General features: G+C 41.2%; 2 protein-coding genes across 5 annotated transcripts; both read left to right on the top strand.

Moving 5' to 3' along the window:
* Positions 1 to 373: 373 nt before the first annotated feature.
* On the top strand, positions 374 to 4,471 carry cfap100 (cilia and flagella associated protein 100). 2 transcript variants are annotated; one of them, XM_085368328.1, is made up of 13 exons: positions 374 to 463; positions 612 to 822; positions 906 to 970; positions 1,538 to 1,701; positions 2,044 to 2,124; positions 2,295 to 2,464; positions 2,582 to 2,654; positions 3,038 to 3,080; positions 3,179 to 3,333; positions 3,483 to 3,612; positions 3,691 to 3,893; positions 4,151 to 4,244; positions 4,346 to 4,471. In XM_085368328.1, the coding sequence occupies exons 2-13, from the start codon at positions 615 to 617 to the stop codon at positions 4,469 to 4,471; spliced, it is 1,512 nt and encodes a 503-aa protein (XP_085224454.1). In that variant the 5' UTR covers positions 374 to 463; positions 612 to 614. The 2 variants fall into 2 exon arrangements, with proteins under 2 accessions (XP_085224454.1, XP_085224445.1); XM_085368319.1 differs by having other exon boundaries at positions 612 to 837.
* Positions 4,472 to 5,574: 1,103 nt separating this feature from the next.
* Positions 5,575 to 17,307, top strand: ap1ar (adaptor related protein complex 1 associated regulatory protein). Of its 3 annotated transcripts, none has more exons than XM_085368301.1 (10): positions 5,575 to 5,758; positions 8,067 to 8,115; positions 8,214 to 8,240; positions 8,550 to 8,575; positions 8,673 to 8,769; positions 8,947 to 9,045; positions 11,952 to 12,013; positions 12,459 to 12,532; positions 13,831 to 13,953; positions 14,251 to 17,307. In XM_085368301.1, the coding sequence occupies exons 1-10, from the start codon at positions 5,688 to 5,690 to the stop codon at positions 14,514 to 14,516; spliced, it is 894 nt and encodes a 297-aa protein (XP_085224427.1). In that variant the 5' UTR covers positions 5,575 to 5,687; the 3' UTR covers positions 14,517 to 17,307. The 3 variants fall into 3 exon arrangements, with proteins under 3 accessions (XP_085224427.1, XP_085224419.1, XP_085224436.1); XM_085368293.1 differs by having other exon boundaries at positions 11,949 to 12,013; XM_085368310.1 differs by lacking the exon at positions 8,947 to 9,045.
* Positions 17,308 to 17,973: the final 666 nt, after the last annotated feature.

The raw sequence follows: 17,973 nt of genomic DNA, 5'->3' as shown, positions 1-17,973 counted from the left end.
ATCCGTCTGGCTTTTACGGTGTGAAACGTTCAGAAATGTAACTTCCTGTTCTGCCAAGAATAACTTTTTCTTTTCCCAGCCTGCAGCCACATTAAATGCTAAGCTAGTTCAACCCCTGATGTCAGAAGCACCTCAGATATGTCATCGCCGCAGCTTAGTAAGCTTCTTTTATAAAGTCGTGCTTTACACATTACAGTGTGTGTACTGTCAGCGCATCATGATTGGTTTGTGCTGCTTTTCAAATATGTTTTCATCAGAGAGAAGAGAGATTTGTAAAATAAAACTGAGTTGTAGAATAAAAAGAAATAACAGAAAGTGTTGCAACTTTTGTTGTTTTTATCTTTTATTCCCAACGTGTGTAGGGACAAGGAGGAAGAGAGGTACTCAGCTGAGCCCGTTCAAAGTGCCAGACGGCAACAGCATTTTTCTGCTGCGTGTAAACGAAAGAGAGGACCGTAAAGAGGTTTGTGAGCGTGCTTTTGCACATTTATGTATGTCCAAATGACAGATTTTCTCTCCACGCATTATACTGGCATGGCAGCATTTTCTAAAAGTGAAAAATGGATCTTTGTTGTGTTAAAGTCATGCTGCTGTTCGCCCTTTGTGCTCAGGAGATGCGTAAATTCCTCGCTCTGCCAATTGATGAGAAGACAACCCACGCTGCAAGAGTGACGGCCAAGCTGAAGAATGAGCTGGTGGGAGAAGTGGAGGACGAGGCGGAGGAGGAGAAGAAGGGGGGAAATGAGAAGATGACGAATCTAAAACCAATCAAGAGTAGGACAGTTCCCCCTAAGCAAACATCTGGTGGACGAATGAAACAAGGTAAGTGGAAGAGGAGTAGAAAATTCAAAATATATGTGAACAGATACGATCAATTTAACATGTTGTTTGTCCTCTGTCCCCAGAAAAAGTAACAAAAGACAACAAGCATGCCTTAATCTCCCTGGAACGACAGAAAGCTGTGTTGGAGGTAAATGATTTCAACAGTTGCTAATATGCTGTCATGTTTTTTGAATCAGCGCTCTGTCTAGTATTAATGGAGGATAACTATCATCCAAACTCAGCTACTGAACTAAAACAGGTTGTTCTAGTTAAATAAAAACTTTTCCTCTGATGTAGCCTTATAGATCCAGCCGAATGAGACAAAGTCAAGTTAATGCAGAAAAGGTTAATAAATCCTCTTTAGGTCTTCATTTTGGGTCAGGCCTACTGTTCTAACCTCACCTGGTGAATGTTCACGTCATTTAAACTCAGCGCCACCAGCTTTTAATGTTTTCAACATGAGTTATGAAAATTATGACAATAGAATTGAACACACATGTGTATCTTCTTCTGTGTATGTGCTTTTGAATGTTCCCCATGAGTTAGATCAAGCAGATGACTGCTTGAATGAATGATCCACTTCTGTTCTCTTACTAAAGTCATCTCAGATAGACAGACAGATAGGGAAATTATTATTAATTACTATTACAATAATATGCATCATGTAAGATTATAGAAGTCTGGCTTCATCTTCTTCTCGTCCTCCTTTCCTCAGTTATCCGTGATGACAAAGAGGTCTGAGATTTTGAGGATGGACGAGGCCATAGCAAAGGAAGAGAAGTTGCTGAAACACCTGGAGCGGAGCATTAAGAGAGACAATGTCAGATTTGAAGAGTTTCTCAGGGAGAATGAGAAGAAGTCTGTGGAGGCCAGAACACTGTAAGGATTAAACAGTGGCTATCCTGTTAGCGTCTCTGTTCAATTTAAAATCACATTTTCATAAAATAGTGTTTTAGGGATGCACCACTGTGATGTACATAAATCATGCTGACTGATGTCGATGTTTATACCAGCAGTACTCATAGATTTTAAAATAAGTATTTTTTTTATAATAAGAATGTTTGGTTGTTGTTTCTCAGCTCATAAAAGGAGAATAAAGAACAATGTGCAAGAGTATGCAAAAAAATATGCAAAGAATCCTGAACACGCTTATTTCTGCCATACCTGTACTGATGATTAAAAGGTTCCTTTGCAAATAGTTGTGTTTGTCTCTGCTGCCAGGTATGAACAGGAGGCCAGGTCAACACAGGAGAAGAACAATGAAATCAGGAGGCTAACTGCTGAAATACTCACCATAAAAAGGTAGCATTCAGATCATCTTGAAAAAAATCAAATGTATGTGGGCATCACCCCTGTCTCAGTCCGTCAGCATGTTTATCCAGAAGGTGAACACAGAGGCGCTAAAGGTGGTTTCCCTCGAAGATACAGTTTTTATGTTGTGTAGATTTTAATGTAGTCTTTCTTCTGCACAGTGAACTTGCCAGCTTTGAAGAAATCCTGGTAGACTACAAGAGTTATAAGGACCTTCTATTCAAGCTGTCTCCTCCAGAGTGGCAGGAGGCCCAGAGGTCAAAGGTTATGTCTTGTAAAGGCACCAAGGAGGACCAGAACAGGGAGCTTAAAGACACTGCTATTAGGAATGGCAAGTAATGCCCAGTAAATCACCATAAAATAGGCAACAGAGACCAGCATGGCGGTACTCTGCTTAATGTCCTGCAATTGACTTAAATGATTCTTTCATTTATTAACATGCACGCAGGTTTGGAGACTCCAGGCAGACAGCTGACGTCCATCCAGGAGACCAGGCTGTCCCCAGCCCACAGTGACAGTCTGTAAGGGAGCACCAGCACTCTCGTTTCACTCATGGCTTTGTTTAATATTTCTGCACATCCACTGTTTGTGTCATAGTTTTGATGTAGTGCTGAATGTGGTAGTTAAGCACTTAGGAGCACCCTCAATTCACCCTCTGTCTGAAACAAGCCACCCTCGTTGTAAGCCTTCACAACCTGTACAGGAAAAACGTGAAAATGAAAGACCAGCAGTGACTGGCAACAATATATGAGCTACATGAGCACAGTCGCAACAATTCTGCCAGAAAGAGGTTTTGTATTTCAAACAACAACCGCAAAATAAAGAAAAACTAGAAGATCACATTTAAAATCCTCTCCAGTGTTGCTGTAACTTCTCTCACAGGTGTAAAACTCTTACATTGCAGAGTCACAGATCCTAAATTGGACAGTGACAGCTCAGATTATGAGGTCAGTTTTTCCCGATCCTATCTTACGTTAACTAAAGGAGCAGCTTGAATATTTCTTCCCAGTACTGACAGTGGTATGTCTTACCCACCTCTCTGTAGGATGAGCCAGAGCTGTATTTCACTGATCCCCAGCAGCTGCTGGATCTGATGACAGAGCTGACGGAGCAGAACCTGTCCCTGATTCAGAACTCTACGAGGGTGGAGGAGACTCTGGAGCAGCTCCAACAGTCCTTGAAAACAACCAAGAAGAATCAGTAAGCATGTCACATGGCTCTGTTACATTACGCAGTGGCTAAATCTCTTTTTGCTTGCAGCTTCAGAGCTCTTATAACACTCAGGGTTTTACTGTTTTCTGGTTATTCCAGCTGCCCTCTTTTCTCATTGCTGCTTTCTTTCTGTCAAGTGAAAAGGATGAAAAACAAATTACAATGCAGATAAATGAAATGAAGGAGAGAATCGAGAAGGAGAAGGCGAGAGGAGCCAGGCTTGAGCGGAAGGTCCTTCTCCACGTGTCCCTGAATACACAGGACCAGGTAACACAGAATACACCGCTGCACCAAGCTGCACTTGGTGACTTTTACAGGCCTCGTAATCACTTCGCTTACCCACAGGATGTGTTACTGGATGCTCTGAGCGAGAAGGTGGCAGAGGTGCACCGCAGCTGCATGGATGACAGGATGACCAAACTAAACACTTTGGAGAAGCTGACCAACATTGAGAAGCGGCTGTCTTTACTACTGCAGAGCCTTGAGAGCATCCCTGAAGAAAAACTGGAGTTAATGAAGAAGATCAAGGACAGCGAGAGGAGGACCAGGTACTGTGTGCCTCAGTGGCTCAATGTTCCACCCTCAGCCCACTTGGCTATTGAATTTTTCACCTGTAAAAAAAAAACTTGAAATATTTTCAGTAACAGCTGCAGAACTGTGAGGCTCTATGGTAAAAACAGAATTCCTTGATTAGAAACTAGCTTTTGTTTTTTTTTCTTCTTGAATGTATTATTTCCAGTCTTAGCATAAATTACAGTGCAGTGTTATATAAACACCCTCCCACTCTCTCTACAACATGTTGCAGGGAGCGTGAAGACAAGCTGAGAGAGCAGAGAGAAAAACAGAAAGAAAGGATGAGGAGGTACTCGGCGAGATCGCTGGCTGACTCCAAGAAAATCGTGGGTCTTTTTCCATTAACACTATTCTCCAGTTTAGTTTTTCTGACTTACAACTTTTAAAGAAACTGATTCAGTTGCACACTTTCGGGATTTTCTTTCAGAGTGGGAAAAAGCTCATGCCCAGATATATGCCTGTTACCCAGAGAGTCAAAGTCAGCAACATGGACAGCATCCCAGCTCAAGATGAGATTCACGAACACCTCTTTGGCCCTGAGAACACGGACTGATAAAAAAAAAATACAAAGAAAATAACTGAAAGTGCTATCATGCCTCAGACGCACAGGCTGATGAGTGATCATGTATTATCACACAGATGCCACAATCATGACATGTCAGTAAGTCAATATGAGCTGAGATACTACAAATTTAGCGTTGGAGTGCAGAATAAAGCCATCTAACTGTGGTAAACGTTTTGGTTTTGTTGCCTTTTATTCTTAAACTCGCTGATATTTTGCTAATCTTATGCAATTAAGATCATTTAGAAAGCTGAGCTTTGAATATTTCAAACATGTTTAAGCATTTTTTAAGCTTTTTCTAGTTTCTTTATACAATTGTTTAAAGGTGCTTTATGTGAAGACCATGTGATATTAGAGTTTGAAGCTAATGTCACATGGACAATCCCATATGAGCAGCACTTCAGTGGTGGGAAGGAAGAGCTCCCTTTTAACAGGATGAGACCCCCAGCAAGGGCCTCCCATATTGCTGGAAGGGGGAAAAAGCAGAACTGCATACAGTAAATGCTATTAAAAATATGGGAGAAAATAGTAGTTATTCACTCTAGCCAATAAACACAAAGTTAACCTTCAAAAAAAAAACAATTTGTCAAGTGAATACCCCTACCACACTGGTAGGTTTTCTCAGGTGTGTGACATTTAATTGCTTCGCTCATGTATGAAAACACATGTGTAAATTTCTCATGTTAGTTTTTAATCTCCATTATACCACTGTATATTTTCAGATGAAAAAAAATGTCTGTTCACACATAGCAAACAAATTAATGAATCATGAATGAATCAAATATATTCCCAAAAGCTATATATATGTTGATGATACTGGTACCCTCAGCAGTCTATATAAAGTAGGTTTGATTCAGACTGATTGATGCATCTTGGAGGAGTGGGAGAACATAAAATACATACCCTATGATCATTATAGTAAGATATTATTTGCATTATTTTCTAGCACATTTATTTTCTCACTGAGTCATTTCTTTATTTTTTTATTTGGATTTTATTTTGGCCCTTCACAAAACTTCACGTAGAGGACAGCAGGTGGTGATGTTTCACTTTCATCTGAGCTCTGTCACCAGCCGGAGAGGAAGAAAGGAGGATGAGGAAGTGGCTGGAGCGAGAGGAGTACGTTTGGAGATGTAGCTGCCAACGCTAATGCTCCAGCAGCTGTCAGGCGATAGGCAGCCGGATCATAGGAACATTTGACAATGCGATGGGTAACTGCTGGGCATACTGTGTGGGGCTCTTCAGGAGAGAAACCAACAGGATCCAGCGAGGAGGGGGGTGAGTCAACTGTGAGCTTTAGCTGCCTGAGCTAGCTAGCATGCAAGCATCACCCGAAGCGGCGTTATCTGCTTGCTGATAAGGTTGGCCGGTAGTTTGACACGGCAGTCTGCCTGTGAGCACTTGGGCAGCTGTGTAGGGATGCTGTTATTACAGACGGTGATGTTGTAAATCAGAGATACGGGCCAGCTAGTTTAGCCTCTAGCTGTACGGTACCTGCAGTCAGCCAGTGCCAGTGGGAATCAAGACCCCACCCCTAGTGTCAGGAGCCTGTAGTTTAGCTGTAGACTTGTAGTTTAGCTAAGGTCTGATAATGACAGCACAGCTGACAGAGCTTCTGGAGAGCTCACACACAATCATGTAAACTAATATATGGACAGTTTGGCTGCTTGGCTAGCTGCTGGGATTAATTGCCTGTTTTTTGCCTTAGCTTCAGGCTGTTGTGTCACCCAGTTGAATGTAAATAATTGATGCTTTTTAGTCTGACTTTACCTTGTGCTTTGTTAAGGTGAGAGAAGGCTTTCACTCTACCAGCAACGAGCCTTTTCACACTTTCATCCATAGATTTATATAATGGAGCTGACAGTAGCTAACACTTCGTACCACAGTAGTAGTTGTAACTTAGCCCAAAGTGGCATTACAACAAAGGTGTCCTCTTCAGTGAGGTATCTGAAAATCCCCCAATATGTAAATGCAGTCAACAAAACATTTATTGTATCATTATCTGTTCTAAGATAATTTTTAGGTATAAACTAAAATGGTTGAGCGTGGTGATTTTTGAAGTAGAAAAACTTTGCTCACACTCTGCAGTGCTCACTGGACAAACGATAGCAATCCTGCAAAGGCGAAAAATATTTTAGGAACATAGAAGTTGGGGCGAGGCTCTACAGCAGGGGGGCAGTTGCCCCCCTTCCGCTTGCCCCCCTGTAGATCTGCCCCTGGTTTTAAGTTTTTAAGTCACACTCTCACTGACAGTCATTAAAATGAAGGGAAAAAAACAGCTTTTTTTTCTCTCTTAGGTTTGACTGTTGTAGATCCTAAAGGTCACAGCTCAAATCAATAATGTTAATTGGCAGTATTTGATGCAGGGCAGGTGAGGCTGTCAGGGCTCCTGGTACAGATGTCATTTAGCACGCTGCTTTAGTGGAAGTTACATCTGTGTAATATAGCTTTCTCATGTACAGTTTGTTCCACATAAAGCATTCAACTAGCCTCAAGTCCTTATGTGGAAGGCCATCCAGCTCTGCCAAATCAAACACGTGGAGCTGCTTGCTGTGGTGACTCAGCTTGCTGTGGTGACTCAGCAGCACCCAAAAGTCACACAAAATAATGGATTCAGACTACATTTGAACACAAACTGAACAGCCAACAGTGACGCATCAATAATTATGTGGGAAATTTCACAATACAAAGTTCATAGAGTTTGCTTATGCTAATATCTGTTTACCTACATACAGCTGAGACTTCTTTCATGAAACTGGTGGAACAGCCTGTAGAGCTTTGAGATTTGGCTATAGGTTCATGCTTCTTTTTTTTTTTTAGTTCATTTCCTTTATGAAGCCACTGCTCCTGGTTTATGATGCAATAACTCTGGCATTGTGAATTCAAACATCAAATTAATACCACACAAATGAGTCCCTAGCATTATTTTAAGACCTTCACAAGGCTTTGTGTCAGACTAAGGAGGTTTCAAGAAATGAGTATTTAGTTTACACTGGGCCTTTTATTTTGAAGATTTTAATTGTATTTTGAAAATTAAGCATCAGGAATAGACCTGGTGTATATTTTTAACAATATGAAGAAGAGACAGGAAAGTGAAAAGTGCTGATGCTAATTTATATTTGTCTCATTCATTATACTCTAGATCAGGGATGTCAAAGTAATTTTACATCGTGGGCCAAACCAGTGAAACAGCCCTTTCTGTCAGTGTAAAGGTGTTTAACTACTAAATTAATCCCATTTAATATAAGAAGAAAGTTGCAGTTTTAGTAGTACGTCTAGCATGTCTCTGTTTTTCTACATGATAACGAAATGCTGCTGTAGTAAATGACAGAAATGTTTAATTTTGATTAAATCTATAAAATTAAAGAAAATAAAGTTATTGTAGTAATTGCAACTAAAACAGAACAATTCACAGTAATTCACAAAAATGTTTTGGTTTTTTTTGAGTTTGTCAGAAATAAAAATTTAAAGTACATAGTGGAAAAAAAACTGGAACTTGGAAGTGGGCCGATTCTGGTCCGCAGGCCTTATGTTTGGTACCCCTGCTGTTTGAAATTAATTTTTTTTCTCTTCATTTTTCCTGCAGGTCAAAATACTTCCGCAGCAGCACCACAGGGGAGCACTACACAATCGAGGTGTGTACATTATTTATTTATTTGAACCTTTCTTAAGAATGACTATTTAAGCTAATGCAATGAGTCTAACTGTGCTTTTTATTTATTTCTTTTTTCAGTTTGAGAATCTGGTAGAAAGTGATGAGGTAAGTTTAGATTTTATGAGCTAAATAAGTCTGTGAAAAAATGCTGTTTTCTGATTAAAAGCTGGATTATGCTCCTTGGATCAGACCGTCCATTATTGCCGTGCTCGGCTCATGATGGATAGAAAACGATGTGATGTGGCCATCCCTGCGATATGGGAGTCATCCATTTTTCCTCCCAGAGAGTAACTCGATTACTCTCCGCTCAGTCCCAGAGTAGCACTTCTTGAGTCAGTGCAGCAGGGTAGATGCATTTCTTAGTGGATTTCAGAGCTATTTGCTAAAAAGTATGTTGTGTATGTTGCATTGCAGGCTGAGAGCCCCCAGCCCTGCCCGAGGTAAGAGATCCTGCTCAGATGTAAAGAAAAAGCTAATAATCTCTGGCATGAAAAAAGAAAACAAAAAGAGTAATATGTGTTCTTGTTTTTCCACCAGGCCCATCAGTGATGATGAGATCAAGAACCTCAAAGAGCACCGCTACGCTGCCATCTCAGACAAACAGATCGTCATAGACCAAAAGCTGCGAGCCGAGGTGAGGCCACCTGTCCACGTCAAGATTAAACAGCCCTCATTGTTTCATTTTGTGTTTAACTTATGTTGGCTTACCTTTAATTTGCTGCATTGTTTTTTCTGTTTTTGTAATTTTCTGTTCTGTTTTTTTATTTATTTATTTTTTCCTTGTTTGTTTCATTTCATTATTTCTGCTCAGTTAGAGGCACAAGAGGAGAAGTTGAGGCTAGAAGAGGAGGCTAGAAATGCCGCCCAGCGTGAGGCCGCCAGGCTGGCACGTGAACGAAAATTGAAGGAGGTGAGGCGGTACTGAGCGCTGCCTTCTTTACCTTACTGCTCGGCTAAAGCTCCTCCTCCTCCTCTAAGCTGCTGGCCCCTCTGTGCAGAGACCTCCCAGGATTTCAATTTTCTGTTTTGTTTTTTTAATGTATTTTTAAAGGGGACTATGATAATCATTTCCAGCTCCATTTTTCTTCTTGACCAGAAATATAATAAGTTTATATAAGTCACAATATTTGTCTTTCACTGGGCCTTAGTGAAATAAGCCCTTCTGGCTCTCTTTCCCCTAAATTCAATACTTCTTATTGTGGACTGGTGGGTGGGGTTTGTGTCCTTGATATAACCACAGTAGGAATGCAGATGGCATCGTAATCTATGAAGAGAGTCTGGAGAGGTGGAGGTATGAAGCGAGACAGAATACATGTTTATGAATGAGAGGGAGGCAGATACAAAGCTGAAGATGCAAGAAGCAGAGGAAGTGAAGGTGGATGAGTTCTAATACCTGGGGTCAACCATTCAAAGCACACGAGAGGTGAAGAAGGGTGGAGCAGGTAGAGACGAGTGTCAGAGGTGATTTGTGACAGACGTATAGCAGCAAGAGTGAAAGGGAATCTTTACAAGGTGGTGAGACCTGCTGTGATGTACGGTTTGGAAACGTGGCACTGACAAAGTGACAAGAGGCCGAGCTGGAGGTGTTGAGGTTTCTGCCAGGATCAGGATGGACAAAATTAGAAATGAGTACATCAGAGGGACAGCTCAGGTGCAGGTGCAAGGCTGAGATGGTTTGGAAATGTGCAGAGGAGGGACAGTGGATGTTTTGGACAAAAGATGTTGAAGATGGAGCAGCCAGGCAGGAGGAAAAGAAGAAGTAGCCAATCTTAATTTCAGCTCACAGTGATTATTTTTGCACAAGTCCACCTTTCTCTGTTCAGCCTTCATCACTGTTGTCTGCTCATGGAAGTATACTGTTTGTCTTTGCTTGAGATTGTTGATTTCCCGTGGATCAATGAAGTCCTTGAAGAATCTGACATTAAAACCAAGGAAACCTAGGTCTTATGTTTCCCTAACTTTGCTGCAGGTCGGCTGTTAAATTTGGAGAAGGCTTGTTCAAGACTCGTACGAAAAAAAGAAAAGCCTGTAAGTTTAGTTGCCACTTGTTGTTATCCTTTTGCTTTTGCATGGATTTACAGGGCGTGAAACACTAGGGGGCACTAAGGTCACAGCATAATGTGGCCATTTCTCCGTGTCAAGTCAAGTGGCTTTATAGTCATGTCAACTAAGTGCAGTGGTACAGTGAAGTGAGACAACGTTCCTCCAAGACCGTGGCGCTACATATGACATATAACAGACAATCAACACAGGACTACATAAAGAGCCCAAGAAAAGTGTGCAAAATGGCAAAAAACAAAACAAAACATAGACACTGCAACACCAGACAGAACAGAGCGATACAGACTGTGCAATAGAAAAGTGCAACAATGACAATGGGTTGTGCCAAAAAGTAGCTTGAGGTAGTGGTGTGTGTGTGTGTGTGTGTGTGTGTGTGTGTGTGTGTGTGTGTGTGTGTCAGTCCAGTTACTGAGTGTTGAAGAGTCTGACGGCTCCGGGGGAGAAATTAGCACAACCAGATACATTAGAGTAGAAAAAGTTGAAAAAATGCCAAATATATATTTATTGCATAGTAGATCTCAACTACATATAATGTAGCAGCAAGAAGACTAAACCTAAAATTACTAACTGCAGTAAATAAATGAGCTTGCTTTGGTTGCTGGGTGGGTGGGGGTCATTTAATAATGGTGGGACCGTGGGGGCTTGCTGTCAGCTGTTGTCAGGCAGAAACCCTGTACAGGAAATGTACATGTGTGAATCAGGTTGTTTTCTCTGACACACTTCAGGCTGCTGGAAGCAGATGTACTTCTGTACTTTTACTTCAGTGTTTTGTACCTGTAAATAAAGGTTCATTTTATTTTCATGTGCAGCAATGAAAAGCTTTTAATTCTTGAGGTAGTGACGTGCTGAATAGTATGGCAACTAGTAGTTATTGCATGTATAACAAAGTCAAAGCGTATCTTTTCAGCATTGTTTGCTCTTATTTGTCATTAGTTGAGGCTGGGTTTTGAAATGGTGCAGGAACCTTGTTGGCAAAGCAAGCAAAACAAACTAGGAGGAGTTTATTTGCGTTACAGTAGAAAGGCAAAGGTGCCAGTGGATATAAATCTGGATATGGGCTTTATTTCTAAGGTCAAGCAGGGAAATAAGAAAAAAGGTCCATAAAAGGGCTGATATTTACAGTCCCTGCATGCACGTTTTTACAAAGACAAACTAGACTGTTGGCATGTAGCAATAATCAAGCAGGAATTTTCATCACTATGGTGGTTTCATATGTACTCTTCTGCTCATGTGATCTAAAGCAGCGGTCCCCAACCCCCGGACCACGGACCAGTACCGGTCCGTGAGTCGTTTGGTACCGGGCCTTAAGAGGCTCGGGTGGGAAATTTATGGTTTTTATCGCTAACTCGGTTTCCCGGGGTCTTTTCCCGTGTGGTATGAATAAATCTTCTTTTTTTGGTACCATTACTGGTTTTATTTTGTTGTATTTATCTGCGACACCTTAAAGGCCGGTCCATAAAAATATTGCCGGACATAAACCGGTCCGTGGTGCAAAAAAGGCTGGGGACCAATGATCTAAAGAAAAAAAGGACAACTAGCAGGACTGCCATTTGTCTGTGGTCACATTCCACTGCTCCTTTGGTGTTGCTTATTTTTCTTTTTCTTCTTCATCTGTTCAAAAATGTCTGATCACATTTTTCCTTGATAATGCCAAAATTGTTAAAGGCTTTCAAATGAATCCAGTGTGTATTTCAATCCTGTGAAATTTCTAATGAGATTATCTTTTTACTTGATCTGTGGTGTTTTTGTCAGCAGCTGTCTGCCCAGAGGACACGGGGGAAAGCAGATGGCTCCGGCGGTGAAACCCAGCAAAGAAAGTGAGTCAGTTAAGTTCATTAGACAACGGCGTAGTTGTTGAGCTGAGGACAAACTCGGGTCATGGGACTCTGCAGGAGGATTTAAGTAACGATGTGTTTGTTGAAGAAAGACTGGAAAACCAGAACTTGCAGCTTCTAGCTAATCGACTGTTTAGTCATTAACATTTATGGCTGAATTTGCCTGGAAAAGTCTTATACCATGTCTGTTTTGTTTTTTTGTGGAGGTTCAAAACACACATCTGTGTGATGAAGTGCACATTATATTTGCGGCTGCAGCCAGACAGTGTGTAGACTGCAGAGCAGATTTTAGTGCTCCAAGCTGTCCAGTCCGTCTTCATTTGTTTTCACTGCACATGAAAGCAGCAGAAATAATGAAAGTACGCTGGACTGGAGGGATTCCTGTGCTTTACTGCTGCTAAACACGTCTTATTCTCTTTGGTTTCAGACAAACCTCTGGGGAAGATTTTGATGCCTACCTCCAAAATGTTAAAGCCCAGTCTGAAGCTTTCAGGAGCAACAGTGAGTGAACCATCTATATGAAATTTAAGGCTTTTGTCAACCTCTTCCCAGGTGCTTTTTTTTTTTTTTTTTAAACAGGGCAGAGAAACATAGCGTATCTAAACATACTAGTTTTCTTTAGAAAGCATTAGTTATTTCTGTTTGCACACAATGTACGAAATATTTCAGAGAAACAAAAGTGACCGGGGTTGTGACCTTGTTATTCTGCCTTAATTGCGACTTTAATGCTCAAAGCTTGTACAATTAAGTTAAAACTGAGCGCTAGCTTCGATTTATACACAGTATGAAAACCTGATGGAGGGTTCAAGCTGTTACTTGAGAAAGCATCATACAAAAAAAAGCCTACAAAACAAATCAGCTTAGAGAGAATTGGCAGAAGAAGAAAGAAAGAAAACAGAAGAACGATATACAAAGTTGTCACAGTGTTTCCAAGTGTCAAGAACTGGAGTGGGGAGTATCATCAAGAAATGTAAAGACAGACACACCTGGCAGCAGTGGGAAGCAAAAGACTCTAGAAAGAAAAATGGTGAGAGAACAACTGCCAAGACACCCGTGAATGACTTAGTCAAGTTTGAAATTGTAGTCTGAAGGAGACAATCACTATAGACCTGCACAGGAATGAGCTGCGAGGTTAGAGACCAGGAAAAACTTCTGCAGAAGAAACGCCTTCAAGCCAGACTGAGGTGTGCTAAGAACGACCTGGAGACAAATAATCCAGACTAGAAGAGCGTCCTTCGGTCAGAGGAGATAAAACTACAGCTCTTTAGCTGCAGACACTTTGCTGATGTTTGGAGAAAAAAGTGAGAGTTCTACAACTCAGAGGACAGCGTCCCCACAGGGGAACACAGTGGTGGGAGGCTTATGAAGAAAGGAGGATACGTGAAGATTTTAAAAGAAAACCTCGAGCAGTCAGAAACAAACCTGGGTCTGGGTCGTCTCTTTATCTTCAAACACAACAACGACCCAAAACGTGTGTCGCTCCTGGTGAAGACCTACCTCCAGTGAGCCAGTCAGTAAGTGAACGTTACTGACTGGGCTGCACAAAAGCATTGCCTTAAAAATCTGTCAGGTGAACTGAACACCAGGGTCCACGCTAGAAGACCATCAAATCTGGAGGATCTTGAGAGATTTTCCAAAGAAGAATGAGCTGCGGTTGCTCTGAGGACCTCTGCAACTTGTTGAAAACTGCAAAAACCGACTGCCGGCTGTATCGGCATCGAGAAGATAATCGTTTTGTTGTACATTGCGAGTATATATTCATGAGAGGTCAGGTTTACATGCTTTCTGTTTGTTCCCAGGACTCCCGTCTGACACAAATGTGGTGACTCCAAACACAGAGTGCAGCTGGGATTTCACCACCAAGACCCGCTCCACCAACGATGACGGTACCTCACTAGATCTGGAGTGGGAGGATGAGGAAGGTAAGAACATTCTGACTGAAGTTGAAAAGTTTGATTAGGATAGTGATGATGTGATGAGCCCTCTTTTTCATAGAATTCCAAGAGTATTTTAATTTATTTGAAAACATATTTTGCTCTTTTGTTTTCATTTCTCTGCTGCTACATCTGTCATTTATTTTCAGTCTTTTCCTGTGTACGTTTCAAGGCAGCACACTTATGTAATACATGCGGTTTGTGACTTCCACCGTGGACCTTCTGCTGTTTGACATCAGTTACTGCTCTTCTGTCAGAATCAAACCTCATGTCTCTGCATTGTAGGAATCAATCGCGCGCTTCCAGTGTGGGAGAGGTCTCGAACAGAGGAGGACATCTTGCGCGCAGCCCTGAGGCCAGGCGGCAAGCAAATGAACAGCGGGCCGACCTCAGCCTCCGAGGACTCCACCGCACTGGAGTGGGAGAATGATTTTGTGAGCACCCACCCAGAGGACACTGCAGAATTCGAAGGGTTTGTCAATCCTGTCCTAGACACTCCCTCTGAGGATTCCTCGGACTGCGGCCTCAGGTCAGACAACCAAGACAGATAGTGTCCAGCACCAAAGGAGACATTGGCGGCCCGCCTCCTCACGTCAAGGCTCACCAGCTTTTTTGCCTCATGAAGTGGAAATGTCGTTCCTTACATGCTCTTCATACTGTCATGAAACTGTGATGCTGCAGGAACATGTATGTACCTCTGCACTACAGAACAGTGTGGTGACGTTTATCAGACTCATTTTTTCAGTGCCTTCATTTGCTAAACGACCATTTAATGAATTGTAACTGATCAGTTGTATCCACGACCGTCTTACACATTGTACAACAAGTGCTTTTTATCTAACGCACCCAGGTGATCGTATACAAACCAATTTATCACCAACCAACTGGGTGTGAAATGTTATTATATTAGCAGATTGACCCTCCAGTATACTGACTGGTGTAACTGGACACATTTCAGTGCTTGTGAGTGAAGTAATTGTGCAGGAAAATCTACACATTGGAGTGAAAAATGACCAATGTGTAGATTTTTCACAGTTTGTGGGTAAAGTAGTCATTCTGGATCATTTAGGTACTTTTAAAATCCCAGCGGGCTAATTTGTTCTTTGCATTTGACCTATGCTAACTATTTAGCAGCAGCGAACAGTCAAACAGTACCTGGGGACCAAGTGCAGTGCTGAGGCCAACACCTCACTCAGCACCTCTGTGGGGAAAAGGCTGGTTTATTCTTGGATCTCTTTACATGTAGAGAGAAAAAATCCACAGAAGCACAAAAGCAGTTTAAATTAGGGAAAAAAGAAAATCCGTCTGTTCTTTACTTTGATGCGTGATCGGGAGGTGAATTCCACTGGAAGGTTGCTGAAGGAAAAATGAAACCATCTCTCAGTGAATCAGTGGAGCAAGCTATACGAGACAGCACAGGTGAACACTGCATGTCAGCCATGAGCGCTCACAAAAAAAAGGCACGCACAAATATGAAGTCAGTGCATGCACTCTGACAAAAAGCTGAGCTCATGGCGGTGACCCTCAGCTGAAGTCATAAGCCTCCTTTCTTGTAATTGAGAGCCCTCATATGAAACTGTGTCATGATGCTGATCAAATACAGAAAAAAACTTCTCAAACTGTAACTTTGTAACAACATTCAGGCTTTTTCAAGTATCGTGTGAATATTTGCTCAGAAGCACAGTGAAATCATTACAGAGTATAACAGGAGGCATCATTCACCTAAACCTACTGGAGGAGACAAATCAGTTCCGAGTGTTTAACTAACTTTTTAGTGATATCTGAGAAGAAATCATTAAAAGCAATATTTTGAAATTGAACTAAAAAGATCAAACCTGTGGTGTTAGCGTCGGTGATCCAGTGCTGCTTTGATTAAGGAAGGGGCTTTTAATTCTTCTTCGTTACTTTTTCTTCTTATCTTAACCTGTCACATGTTGTTGAACTGGAGTCGGGAAAATAGCTTTTCACATTAATCAATTTTAATTAGTTTAAATCTGCCTACTGCGTGCACCTGCAATGTGTTGATTTTTGTCGATTCAGATCTTAGAAGATTTTACCAAAATGAACCCGATCCACTGACTTGCACTGCTGTCAAAGTGTGTACACGAGACACTGGTAATTTTCCTTCCTAATATTTGAGTGTGGTATAATATATTGTTTCCTTTTGTTTCCCCAGTGTTATGTTTTGTTGTGAGTATAGCATATTTGACTCATCACTGTAATTTTCTGTTTAAAAAGAACAAAACTTCATTCTTTGTCACTCTGAGTATAAAGGGACAAAATAAAATCATGGAGGGGGAAGAAAGTCCCGAGCTTCAGGTACATTAACTACAGACCAACTGAGTGTGTAATCTGTAATTTTTAAAGTAATCTTGACACTTGACTCTGGCAGAATGTTTAAATGTTTCTGGCAAAAAAAAATCAAAAGTACAAACCAAAGTAGTAAGTGAGAGGCTACACAGAAGTAGTTTGCAAAATTTAAAGGGGACCTTTTATGCTCTAAATTTTTACTTTTGCCTCTCCCTTTATGGCCGCTGTCTCATTAAGCACACTATCTTCTGACTGGCTGACTCTCATAAATGGAAGATTTGAACAGTGTGTCGGCCAGACCTGTTTAAATGACCTAACCATATTAGGGCGATCCACTTCTGACATTATACATAATTAAGAGAACAGGGTGTATCAAAAGAGTCATCTGATTTCCAAAAGCTATATTTTTAAAAGTAAAGGACATGAAGAAAATTAAATCTTTAAAGTGCATGGCTGAATGTAAAATTGATCACACAATGCTCACAACTGCTCAATGCATCCCTACACCTGACACATACTTTATATCCATAAGAAAGTCAAACTTGAGCCCTACTTTTGTGGGTATGTCTGCAGTCTCTGCAGCCACTGTTGTTGTTATGCTACCAACCAGGAACCAAGTGAAACTCACGAATGCCCTCTTTCTAAATGGTACATGTTTAGATTGTTTCCTGTGAACATTGAATGAAAGCACTTTAAAATGGGATTATTCTTTTTGATACATCCTGTACAATAGCATTGTGCATTTGTAACATTTAGAGCACTGACGTTTTTGGCTCATAGTGATTACCTGCACAGATGGCCTCGTTATTTGCAACACACGCATATAAAAGCATAAAAGATCCCCTTTAACATAGACCGTACGTGGAGGCTGAATGGATGTACCATAAGACCTGGATTGGGGCTTTGTCTCTCTTTAATGCTGCACTGTTTAGCCACCACTGTCAGTGGCTTGATTGATACCTAAACTCACCCACAAAACAGCAAATCATTTTTATAAAAGTTGGTATCCATTTAAGGACGAACAACGAATAAACCTACTCATTTTATGGTGAATGTATTTGTATCTCTTTGTTGCACAACTGAGTTTTACTTTCTTCAAAAAAATAAATAAAGTAGATTTAAAAAGAGCAATTTGAAGTAGCTGGCTGAAACATAACCTAGCATTTTTACTATGTGCATGGAGAAATTGATGATAGTGATGGCTTCACAGTATTTTTTTTTTTTTCCTTGAATGGTTGCTCCCAGCAATCCGCAGGCGGCATTCTTTCTAGCTCTCTAATATTGCAGCAACCGACTCTTCAGATCTCAATCGTCTTGCGTGTGACTAAATTCAGGACGGGTTAATTTCTCCAACCAATCAAAAATCGCCTTGGTGTCTTGAGGCCGACCACCAAGTTTACTGCTGTGTGTTTTCAAACACAGCTGTGATTCAGCTTCCCGCCAGTTCATGAATATGTTACTCACTTGCTGTTCTAAACACGATGTGCCTGACGTTGGCTTGGTTTTTAAAACAAAAAACAAAAAACCTTTGAACAGGAAGTGATGCATTGTGCAGTTTTATTTTTGAAGAAGGTGGAAGAGGATTTGTGTAGCTGACTGTGACGGGCAGAATAGGCAGACAGTCAAAGAGAACAGTGTGACACATAAGGGTTCAGCTCAAAACTATGTCAACACTACATGCTTGTTCAGTTCAAAAGA

Source organism: Diplotaxodon limnothrissa, linkage group LG2 (genome assembly GCF_057381915.1).
Source record: "Diplotaxodon limnothrissa isolate DT_005_m linkage group LG2, D_limnothrissa_male_GT1.1, whole genome shotgun sequence".
Lineage (NCBI taxonomy): Eukaryota > Metazoa > Chordata > Actinopteri > Cichliformes > Cichlidae > Diplotaxodon > Diplotaxodon limnothrissa.
The sequence above is the reverse complement of the archived record's forward strand: the minus strand, read 5'-3'. Positions and strand labels throughout refer to the sequence as shown.

What these genes read in the sequence shown, in the direction of transcription:
- cfap100 (XM_085368319.1), top strand. Translation starts at nt 615, where the DNA reads ATGCGTAAATTCCTCGCTCTGCCAATTGATGAGAAGACAACCCACGCT. An exon ending in GACAGAAAGCTGTGTTGGAG is followed by an intron (nt 971 to 1,537) that starts GTAAATGATTTC and finishes TCCTTTCCTCAG; the next exon opens with TTATCCGTGATGACAAAGAG. An exon ending in AAAACAACCAAGAAGAATCA is followed by an intron (nt 3,334 to 3,482) that starts GTAAGCATGTCA and finishes CTTTCTGTCAAG; the next exon opens with TGAAAAGGATGAAAAACAAA.
- ap1ar (XM_085368293.1), top strand. Translation starts at nt 5,688, where the DNA reads ATGGGTAACTGCTGGGCATACTGTGTGGGGCTCTTCAGGAGAGAAACC. An exon ending in GGGAGCACTACACAATCGAG is followed by an intron (nt 8,116 to 8,213) that starts GTGTGTACATTA and finishes TTCTTTTTTCAG; the next exon opens with TTTGAGAATCTGGTAGAAAG. An exon ending in GGTGAAACCCAGCAAAGAAA is followed by an intron (nt 12,014 to 12,458) that starts GTGAGTCAGTTA and finishes CTTTGGTTTCAG; the next exon opens with ACAAACCTCTGGGGAAGATT.